The 12,066-nt window shown below is 41.0% G+C and overlaps 1 protein-coding gene across 7 annotated transcripts in view; it reads right to left on the reverse strand.

The window, feature by feature from the left end:
- The window catches only part of OSBPL5 (oxysterol binding protein like 5), a 221,067-nt gene that overhangs the window by 30,302 nt on the left and 178,699 nt on the right, over nucleotides 1-12,066 (reverse strand). For all 7 annotated transcript variants that reach the window (XM_073347294.1, XM_073347295.1, XM_073347291.1 and 4 more), the window contains one exon: nucleotides 4,681-4,852. In XM_073347294.1, coding sequence (XP_073203395.1) covers nucleotides 4,681-4,852 — 172 coding nt within the window. The remainder of the gene's footprint in view (nucleotides 1-4,680; nucleotides 4,853-12,066) is intronic.

The following is a 12,066-nucleotide window of genomic DNA, read 5'->3' on the forward strand; positions in this document are numbered from 1 at the left end:
GACTGTCTTAATTTTAATCAGTAGGTGATATTGACAGTAGAGATCATGATCTCTTGAACTATGCAATTTTACTAGCATAGACAAAGCTTATTAGGTTTCATCTTGCGAATCCTAAGAGGCACACAAGCTCTATGCATAATTTAAATACACGAGCCGCTCACTTACAGTAACAAAAGACTTTCTGCATTACCAACGTATTTCAGAGAATCAAAGAAAATGGAGATCGAAGAGACTCATTAGGTCACCTAGTCCGTCTCCCAGCCAAAGCAGGATCTCTCTTAAGTATATGAGAATGCTTTGTCTAGTTTTAAATGGCTCCATGATGGGTTTCCCCACCAGCTCTCTTTGGAGACATTGATGTTTTGATTCTATATTACTTTGAGAACTCGCTTGTGGTTATTGTGAGCTTGCGTTTGTGTTCTCTCTCTCTCTCTCGAATTGGTGTCAGATTGTCAGTGCCCATTTAGGCTCCCATATAAGGGCCAGGTGTTCAAAAAGTGCTCAGCACCCAACAGTCTCCATGGCAACACCGCTGGTCAGATTTCTAGAATAGCCCAGTACTCAGTCCGTTGTGCTCTTTTGACAGTCTGGCCAGTAGCGTCTTATACACGTGGGAGCTGTTTTTCTAATCTCTATATTTAAATGATAGTTTTTCGCAATAATCAATATGATTATAGATTTAGGGGCAGAGGATTAATGGCTATTACATTCCAGCACCGATGCTCTGATATTATAAACTATGCAGCTCCAATGACTTCAGTGCCAGGATCAGGCCTCTGTGTTTTGTTTCAGACAATGACTACCAGGCATGACGACTGAAAAGTTAATCTGAAGTTGAGTTTAGTGTATATGTGAATTTAAGACCATAAAAGAAGTGGGGGTGTGGAAGGCAGGGGATGGTGAGAGATGTGGGAGAGAAAGGAGGCAAGAGATTATCCCATTATCTCACAGTGCAGATACTTGCTGGTTTGGCAGATCATTTGTTTGTTGCTGACAATTCAGGCTTGATTTATTTTCTTTGGGGTCAACAATCAACACAATTTGTCATTGTTCTGCATTTGGTTGTTATGCTCCCTTCCCTTGTGAAAATCTTCTCCTTGGGATGTGTGTACTTGAGAGAAAGGTTCACAATATGGGCTAGTGTCAATGTTTGAGAAATAGCACATGCTTAAATAAACAGCATTTGTAAAAAGCCCAACATCTGTTAATTATGATCTTCCTTTAATTTGTGAGATGATTTAAACTTTCTGCTGGGGCACATCTTACTCCTTTTGTACTTCTGCTCTTTCCTAACCAAAAAAATCCTTCTGCAAAGACACTTTTCTGGAATTTCAGTTATTCCAGAGCAGTGGAACAGGAGGGAGTTAACTCATCTAAAATTCCCCAATTAACAACTCTGTGCAGTAATTACCACATCAGCCTTTTCTACACGCCAAACCTCAATATACTCAGAGCTATAGCACTACTGTGGGGAGCACAAAGGAAGACACATGCTATTCAGCATGAACATCAAACTTGACAGATGGGGAGAATGAAATGGAGCCACGCCATTTCAAACAGGATCATAAAAAATGAAAATTAAAAAAAAAAATCAGTAAATACATACATTAAAAACAAAAGCCAAATTATGGCCCTGATTCAAAATCCTTTGAAATCAATGGAAAGGCTCCAATTGGCTTTAATGGGCTTTGGGTCAAATCCCAAATGCAGAGCTGTAATAACAGTGTTTAAAAGCAGCAGAAGACCTTCGCTCGCTCAAACAAGAGTAAACCCTTTGTTTCAGGGCTATGTTACTGCCCTCCATCCACGTGTCCTGTATCAAAAGGCAGATTAGAAGTCTCTATTCCCCGTAAAGCCTCATGCTTAACATCAAGACGGATTTGTGCAGTGTTTTAGCCACCAATTTCCCATTTATTTCTAGGGGAGTCGAGAGGCTGTGACCCTGCAAGGTGCTTTGAAAGTTCACCCTCTTTTCCATTATTAAATAGATTGATTTTTGCTATTGTTGTCTCCTCTCTTTTTCCCACCAATACAGGAACAGAAATAGCGAGGGGAAAATTACAGTATTGGCTCAAGAGAAGATTTTTCCCCCAGGGGGAGCGGCGGCGCCCCCACCCCCCAATATAGAACATCTGTCTCCATTTTATTTTTTGGCAGAGTAGTTTGACTAATCTGAAGATACAGTTAAATGTAATTAACTGGTCCTCTAATAACAGCATGCCAACTTAATTGGGCAGGATTCCCTGAAGGGAAGACATTTAATTAGAATGAATGAGTCCCTGTGAGTGGCAAACCAAGAATCTCCTCAACACTTGGATAGCTGGTTTTCCACATACTCCCTCCCACCCCATTTTGCACCGCTGCTGCTGCTTTGGGGGATTTGTGCTCTCGTTACGTAGCTGCCAAATTCTCCAAGCCTCAAAAAATTGAGAAAAACTGAATCCCGTGGTAGAGCCACACAACACACCAGAACGGAGAGCGAGCTACACTGCTCGCCAGGCTCTGAAGAGGGTTAGCACCCAGAAGTATGGCCAAGGGGCTGAGCTCTTTTGAAATTCTGGCCCTATGGGAAGCTGCTAAGTTCAGGAGGCCCAAGTAGGGCCCTTAAAATTCAACCAATGAGCAGAGAACAGAGTAGCTGTTGTACATGCACGATTTATGTTTGAGTTAGAAGCTTAATGCATTCTCTTCTTTACCCTATACTTTCTATTAACTGCAGCTGTGGGTCTGAATGCACATTCCCAAGGCACCATTTTCCTTTCTGATCCACAGACACAGTAGTGGATTTATTTGTGGCATGACATCATAATGGTGCCCCTCAAGAGAAGGGGTGGCATATGGACTGTGAAGTATCCAGGGTGGGGCCAGTCTCTTTTACTCATCTGTACAGCACCTAGCACAATGGGACCCAAACCCTGGTTGAAGCCCCTAAGGACTAGTATTATATGAACAAACAAGCACAAACATACCCTCAGACAAAACTGCAGTAAACGCCAATAGCATTTCCATTACCAGCACACAGTATCTGATTTTACAGTCTTACACAGGATTGGCATATGCACATAACTGAAGAAAGGCACAAACTCTCTACCAAAACATATATCTCAGTGTTTCTTTTTAACTTAGAACCTTACAGTCAACCAATCCCCATTTAAAGGTTAGCTACACAACATTCATTAGTTCACTATCAACTAAAAGGCTCTCAGTGGAGGCATTATTATTTGTATACTTATTCTTAAGAAGAGAGTAGGAGATCTGAGACATCAACATCAAAGGACAGACCCATAAGATAAACACATACAAGCACAATTAAATCTGCAAGGCCAAGTAATACATCTGATTTCCTGCTGCTCTGTCTCACGCCATGTTATACCTTGGGGAACTAAAGAAAAGAAAAAGAAAAGAAAAGACACTCGGATCATTGTTTATGGTGCAAATTATAGCTGAGTATTGAAGAAAGTTCTGCTCAGCACTGAAGAATAATGGCAAGCATAAAGTGCTGAAAATACAACAGCCCTGCAAAACAAGGGAACTGCACATACATTGCTGCTTTGAGTCACCGAGCTTCTGACAAGTCTGTGTCCTGCCTTGTGATTAGCAAAGATGCTTCCACATTCTGAAAAGGACCTGGATTCTCCTATTGTTATAATATTCTTATATTCATAGTGTGGTATTGTCTACAGGCCAACACTGTGCTAGTTGCTGCATGTACACATAGCAAAAGACAATCCCTGCCCCCAAAAGCTTACAGTCTTAATGGAAAAGAGAGACAAAGGGTCGGGACAAGACAGACTCACAGGAAGACAAAATGCCTTGCCCAAGGTCACACAACTCAGAGACAGAACCAGGCTGTCTTTATGTTCAGTGTCCTATCCTCTAGACCAGAGAGATTTTTAAGGCAACCTATCTAGCTGTAAGGTGCAGAGAAAACCCTTGTGTTTACTCCAACAGTCTTTAAAGTGAAGTGCTAGGACATGCTGCTATAATATTAGGAGTGTGGATAGCAAGATGGTGGCAGTGACTTCTTTAATGAAAATTTTAATCTTATGATGCAGTTGGGGAACAGGCAGGAAACCATGAACTCACCAACTCAGTGGAGACAGCAGTTACGAAACCGTAGCCATGCAGCATGTGTGCTCTCCTGACTATAACACAGTACTACTATTAGCATGGAGAGAACATCACTATAATAAAAAAAAATCCAGACTCATGGCCATATCTACCAATTGGTGCCAGATGCTAGAGTGGGTACGTCCAGTTAGCATACTCCATTTGTTGGCTGGACTCACTGGTAGACTGATACGCTTTACATAGGTTATCCCCACCCCTACCCACCATCAGCTTCAACAGACGTTTGGCCCAACTAAGGCAATATGGGTCCTTTGTTATGCACATTCACACAGCTGGAACTCTAATCAAGCTGTTCATAGTTTGTCGGCTATAGGACAGCACCCAACAGAGAGCTATTCCCCATCTCCTGCAAAAGACACCCAGATGTTAGTGATGGGTGTGGTATAAGAACCCAGACAGAGACAGACCTTGAGACAGGTTAGTCTATAGCCCCTCACCAAGCCTGTGGTGGCTAGTGTGGATTCTGAAAAAATAATATGGTTAAAATCAGTCAAGTATACAAACCAACCGACACCTTTACATGTACAATAGCTGAAAGCATAGTCTTACTGGAAGAGCTCCTGGTCAGAGATGGTGGCTGTGTGCAACAGGTTATACAGCCCAGCATGTGAAGAATCAGAAGAGCAGTTCAGGTCTCCATCCTTCCCCTGTTTGGAGGTGCTGAGTCGGAAGAGACTGGAGCAACGCAGGGCAAGTTCCAGAGCATCCAACCAACATCGGCCTGTAGAACAACAGGACTTGTCAAAGCATAGGAGGACAGAGATGACAGCAAAAATATTCATCTAAGGTTTCTCAAAAGCTTCTCATTTGGGAGTCAAGAGTTCTAATTAATTTTCACTAATAGAGACATCAGGTAGAGTACTTTAAAGATTTAAATAGCTCAGAGTCTCCACAGTAGCCTAACAAAAGCAGAGTAAGTATTAAGATTTATATCGTTTTACATTCAGTGCCCTTGTCCACCTTTCTAGGTGTTGAGGTGTCATTCTGCACAGAAGTCCCAGAACCCTGTTCAGTTCTCCATGTGATCATTGAAAAGTTATTAGCCCCCAAAATCATGATCAGGCTGCTATCATCATAATTAGCAGTAACTCATGATGAGAGCCAAATTGTCAACATTTGCAAAGTGACGAAGACAAATATGAAAGCCCACGGGGTCTATTTATTGAGTTCTTTTCTTTTTTCCATTATTGCTTCCCTTCTTTCTCTCTGCCATTCTGCCCCCACCTTTTCCTTATCCCTTTAGGTGAATTTGGTAAAAGTCAATAGTACTAATGAAGCAAGGGCACTTATCTTAATCTGCATCTCTCATAATTCATATTTTGGGTCTAATTTACAAACACAGGCCCCATGCCTGCAACTTCTTAAGTGTGGTTAGACTACTGCTCTTGTGCGGAGCTTCCAATAAGCTCTGAGTAGTCCAGCAGTCAGCTGGCACACAAGTTGCAGGATGAGAAGCATAGGGACCTTAACTGAGCGATCCCTCATTTAAACATGCCACTCCACATGTAGTCATGGAAAATGAATACTTAGATGCTGAGTGTTGATCTGAGCATCAACATTCAGGATATGCATGGAGACTTTTAAAGGCACTTGCATATTGAGGAAATGGGAATCTTCAACTTTTGTTTTGTTTGCCATTAAACAATTACCCTAGTCTGCTTAGCAAAGAGACCATCTGTATTTTTGAAAATTAAAATACGTATAAACAGGAAGAATCAGACTCACTGATGGGCTGTGACCCAGGGAGCCCCTCAGTGACAACCGGCAGAGGGCACACCATACCATAACTCATTCATTGCTCCAACTCACTGTTAGAATCTGTAACTAAAAGGTGTCCCAGAAAGGTATCCTATGCACACTGGTAACATGCTGGCCATTAATATCATCGCATATATATGTATGGGGTGTTGTACAAAGAATACTAGATGTGTGCTAGAAATACGGTCTTAAAATGTGGATAAGCCCAGCCTGTTCTAGGCAAAGCTGTTTCGCCAGCTTTACAGTCTCTTCAATGTAAACTGAGCAAGGTGAGGCTAGAAACAGTGGAAGCACATTTACAGACAAGGTAAACAAAGCAAGCAGACTAGCAAGTGGGAGAGATGACCACTTCATGATCACAATGGGGGATGGAGATTGTACCCTAGGAAACCTTCCTGGCTCCTGAAACAGAGACAATGGGCTTTCAGCCAAGGGGGCCCGAAGGCTCTGCGAACTATTGATGAGAAAGCGACTAAAACAAAGATTAGGAGTACTTGTGGCACCTTAGAGACTAACCAATTTATTTGAGCATAAGCTTTCGTGAGCTACAGGGTGCCACAAGTACTCCTTTTCTTTTTGTGAATACAGACTAACAAGGCTGTTACTCTGAAACAAGACAAAGATTGTAATTTGCTGAAGTTTTAGTCTCTAGAAAGCGTGTTTTGTTTGCAACCTTTCATCTCTTTTCCACTCTTCCTTGAAATCACTTAAACCTATGTTCTTTATTAACAAACTTTTTCTTGGTTTATTACAAACCATCTCAGCTCTGTTATAGTCAAGGGAAGTGTGGGTCTTCAGATAACCTAACTTCTGTGAGTGTCCAGTGAGAGGAACTGGACACTGCAGAAAGCCATCAGTGGGGAAAACTCTGGAATTGAAGGGGTAACAGATTGCTCCCTGCAAGGCAAGATTTGGATTGGTGGAGTCCTGAAGAGTTTGCTGGCAGGGTGGACAAGCTGGTGCATCAGGGAGCTGACACATTGTTTATCAGCAGCAAAGCTCACTCTTCCTGAGGCAGAGTGGTAACACAGCGGCTCAGAATTCTGGGTGACATCAACAAGAGATCACAGAGGCCAGGACACCTGGCAAATTTGCAGCACATTCAAGAACTGAGGTATCAAGAGAGATACTCCATAATTTCTAACATGTACAATAGAGATCTTTTTATGCATCTCAGATTACATTACAGAATAATTAAAAATGTATTTGAGAGGCTGTAAAGAAAACAAGGGCAGACATAGCAATAGCAATGGAAAATACTGTAACACATGAATTTCACTATGGATCAAATCCCACTCTCAGGATGCACTGCCATGCAGGAAAGCAGATGCTTAATTTCAAGAACACACTTAAATCTCATTGACTTCAACCGCTTTCATAAGCAAAATCTCCAGTGGGAAAAACTTCCATTGACTTTAACAGAAACCATGCCCTGTGAGGACAGAAAATAGAGCTCAAAATAGGTCTGGGTCATTTGTTTACAAAAGAAATATTTATAATTCTACAATGTTTCTATGTTCTGATGAATCACTTTTTATAAAAGGCTACAGAAGAAAGAGAAAAAAAGGAATGAAGATTTTGAAGAATTCCAGTTTAATACCAAACCTTAAAACATCAGAGCTCAGTAATTTAGTCTTATTTCATCTTTGAAATTCCTTCAGCACTGGCTTCCTGTTTAATAATACCATGCATAATGTTTAATAAATGCTTAGGCAGGGTCAGGACTGCTGTAATTGATTTCATATTATTTTGTATTTTACAAGTATTGCATATCAAATGCTTTACATGCAGAGATTTATTCTCTTCACGCTACATGGAAGATTTACAAGGATAACTCATCAGTGTTAATGGGTGTTCTGAGCACAAATACACCTCCCCCCACACACACCTGACTCATCGAGAATCAATTTAGTTTACTCCATGTGTGGAAAAATGCACGGTAATTTAATCTTTTATGATTCAGTCTTATGGGATGGAAACTGCAGTAGTTTGCCATTAGGAAACACTGCGCATGCTATATTTGTTGTGCATTTTGTTCAGGCCAGGATTTTCAAAAATAGGAGTTCAAAAGCTAGGAGCCTATGTTCAAATAAAGACCTGGAATGTGGTCTGGTTTACACATCAGCAGCTCCCACTGATGACAATGCTACTTATTTAGGCCCCAATTCAGAAAAAAAGAACCACCAATGCGTGTACTTAAAACCTACTTAAGTCAAGCACATGCTTAAGACTCATTAAGAGCAGACATGGCTTTAGGCTCCCAATAAGGATTTAGCACCCAGATTTACAAAAAGGTATTTAGACACTTCTGTAGCTCCCACTAGGTGCCTCTCTGCACCTTTAGAAATCTGGCCTACAAGCTTGAATTTAGCAAACTGTTTTTGAAAAGCTTTGTTAGGTGTTTCTACATTTGAGCATTAAGAATGTCATTCTTAAACCCTACTCTAACGAGCATCTATTATAATACACTGTCCTTAGTTAGCATTCAAACTTGCTACTCACCCACAAAGCATATCAATAATATTCAAAGTATGGCAACTTATTCACTTTAAGCCAAAAGTGCATTCAAGAGAGACAGATCAGGATAAAAGGACTATAGCACAGCCCCCTGTCCATTGCGTGGTGCTGTGAATCTCGACTCAAATACCTGTCACAAAGTTAGAAGTGAAATGCAGCCTTTCCTCTGCAAAGAAGAAAGGGTCCATTCTGTGTAAGCTAACCACAACTGTGTGCTAATTTCAGCGCATTACACTGAAAACATACCATCTATAATTTTTAGGACTTGCAGGCTAGATAAACCTGTTGTATTACTGAAGAGCTGAACAGAACATGTCATACTGAAGTGATACTACTTCTTTTGTGTATGCCCACGCGTGCGCACACACACTTGTGTTTGCACACGTGCAATGAAAATGAAAGGTTTCTTTGTAGTCTCCTGTTTGCAGGTACTGCTGCTTTGGCTGCTGTGGTGCTTGCAAGACGGGTCCACATTTCCATCTCACATTGAAATATGGAAAAACAGCAAGTGATCATGTCATTAAAGGCAGCATTAGAGTGCATATGTACACTGGGCCCACATTAAGACTGCACAGGCAACTTTAATTCTGGCATTTGCTTTTAATTTAATTCTGGCATTTAATTTTCCAGTGTTTGACTTTGTAACCTTAATAATGTTCTTTTAGTGTAGTTGTGTGTGGAAGATTCACACACACACACCCACACCCCCCGGGTTGAAGGCCATGAATTGATTCCTTAAGAGAGGCTGGGCAATGTTAGATAAGGCGGTTCATACCATGACAGTGCTTAAAGGCTAGAGAGGTCTGCTTGGCGCTTTTAAAATTGTAACATATTCAACAGTGCAGTAAAAGTTTTCTAAAGTCAATAAATAAAATGTGCTCTATTATATTTGCAGCGGACAGTGTTTTGCTCGAAGCACAGGCTAAGATGAAAGAATATATTCTCTCTAACTACAGTAGCTGGCAGCATTTGTCACAGGGTTTAAATGCTGATTATTAAAATTCTGAAATACAACCACTCCTTTATGATAGAAATTATGCAAAAGGTATATGTTGCTTCAAAAATACCCATATCTTCCCCTCTCTGGAGCAATGGAATCTTTCCCAAGAACTCTCTCAAGAGTCGTGTAAGTGTTTTGAGCTTGATCTTGCTTTCATTGAAGTCAATGGGTATTTTGTCAAAGAGCGCCGGGAAAGACCCTGATTACAGGACCAGTTAGAAAGGATGGATGGAGCTGAAATTCAGTAAAACCATCAGGACTCCACTATTGAATCCTGGCCCACCAGATCCCCAGGTGGCATCCTTAGCACCACAGCAATGTGCTGAACTACCGCTATTGACCAACAGCCTTAGTGCTAAAGGCCTACAGCCCTGCAGCAGCCACACCCCAGACCCCTGATTGGCTGGACAGAGAGCACTCTGATTGGGCACCTGGACTATATAAAGACCCCAACAGGAAGAGGGAGCTGTTTGAGCAACTGGTTGCTGTTTAGACCACAGTGCCTTGTCACCTCACCTGTCCTCGCCTTCCCAACCCACTATCCTGGCCCCTTGGATTGGTTCTTCCAGCTACTGACCCCTGCGAGAGTTCCAACCATTGCTCTGTACTGCCTGTAATACCAATTGACTTTCCAGCTACCCCCGACCACCTGCACACACTTCACACCACCCCTAAGCCCACCTCTGCCACCAGGCATTATGAACACAGACCATTCCCTTACCCTTTTCATTCACAGCTGACCCAGAGAGAGACAGCTACCATAGCTGTATATGTACACTGCAGGTAGAACTAATCAAAACCAGCAACACTATATTATGAAGAATTAGCCATTTTCGGATAAAATGTTTTTCAAAATTTTAACTAGATCTGATAGTAGTCAATAAGTGGAACGAAAATCCATGCCTGAGAGAAGAAAAAAATTCCGATAACTGAAGTGTTAAATGCTAAAACACTAAGGCCAATCCAAGACTACAGCAAGTGTATTTTGGATAGACACCAATTCACTTTTGAAATTCCAGAACAGTCATTTGCAACCTAGGAGAGGTCCTAGTGGATTACATAGCACAATGATGAAAGAAGAGGAGTCTCCCCAGACTTCTGGCACTGGCCTTACTTATGCTCCATCTCTGGCACTCGTGTGCATAATTCTGCAATTGTTGCAGTAAAAACAGTAACAATTGATTAAGCATTTGCAATAAAAATAGAGAGCTTGGGGGAAAAAAAGTCAAACATATTGCAGTACAGCAAAGGCACTTTGTTTTCAGTTTTTACTGAAAAATTCTTGGCTTTTAAAAAAAAGCTATTATTCTGTTTTTACTAGATTTTCACATAAATTTTGGACCACTCCTGAAAACCCTGATTATGTTAAGCAAATCCAGTCCATTACGTTAGGTAGATGTCTTAGCTTATCGTTAACAAAATCTGTTAAAGTAACACAATGTAGTGGAAGATGTGCATATACGTGTACACACGTATACATACTGTTAATGGACTATGCATGAAATAAACCACAGCATTGAACTGCTTTTACTTTCAGTACTCTTATTTTTCATTATTTGTTGCTTTTTTCTGTCCTCCTGTCCCCCAGTATTAACGCTGATATTTACCCAGAAAACTGGGAAGTTAATTTTTTGCACTGATTTTCACCCATTTTTAAATATTTGTAACAGACACTGAGAAATACCTGGGAAACTTTAAACAAAATAAAAACTGAAAACCAAGGATGTTGGGTACAGCTATGTTTTTATTTGTATTCCAAACTACACTCCCTAGTAAAAGGGCCTAAGCACGGTAACATGGGCTTGCATTTATTGCCTTGCCCTGCAATACCACAGCTTAAATTTGATGCGAAATATTCTATACATTTCCCCAGGCCTTTTGGCTCATTAGGCGTGGTGTCCAGACTAACTCTTAATGGCCATTTGAGACAACTAATGAAATACAGCCACGTATATTCAAAATCACTACCGCCCCCTGTGAAGATGCTCTAGACATCGCTCATGGGTGCACTGCTCATATCAAGGAAGATTTGATGCTACAGCTCTCAAAGCCGCTGCTACAGCTCTTAAAGCCTGGGGCTGTAAGTTTGGATGGGAGCGAGCATGCAGCTCAAATAATCACTGGTTTTTTTTTTCAAAGGGGAATGAATGATTGAACAAAACAAAAACAAAACAAACACCAATGATCCTGAACATCTCTCTAGCTCTATTCAACTCTTGGTCACAAAACACTGTAGGCAAGTCCTACTCATTCAACAGATCTATAACCAGGCTAATCAGATATTTTATAGGAAGGTCATCCAATTAGAATATTAGCATCTTTTCATCTTTGAAGTCCTTCACAAACATCAACTAATATCAGTCACACAATCAAGATGACCCTAGGTCTTCTTCATGTTCTGCAATATATGATAACAAATGGGATAACTGATGTTCTCTCAGTGCTCATCATTAACTCCAATGTAAAAAATCTGCTTTAGCCCGAAGCTTATTGCTGTGCACTAAAGTTTCAGTCTGGGAGCACTTTTTCCCCCATCCACAAAATTGTGGACAGAGGATGGCTGGTCTGAATCCCTTTTCCTGATTTTATTTAGAAGTCTTATTACCAAATGGCCATACAATACTCCAGACAGTGCATCATGAGGGGAATATCACACTTCT

This window comes from Lepidochelys kempii, chromosome 6, assembly GCF_965140265.1.
Source record: "Lepidochelys kempii isolate rLepKem1 chromosome 6, rLepKem1.hap2, whole genome shotgun sequence".
NCBI lineage: Eukaryota > Metazoa > Chordata > Testudines > Cheloniidae > Lepidochelys > Lepidochelys kempii.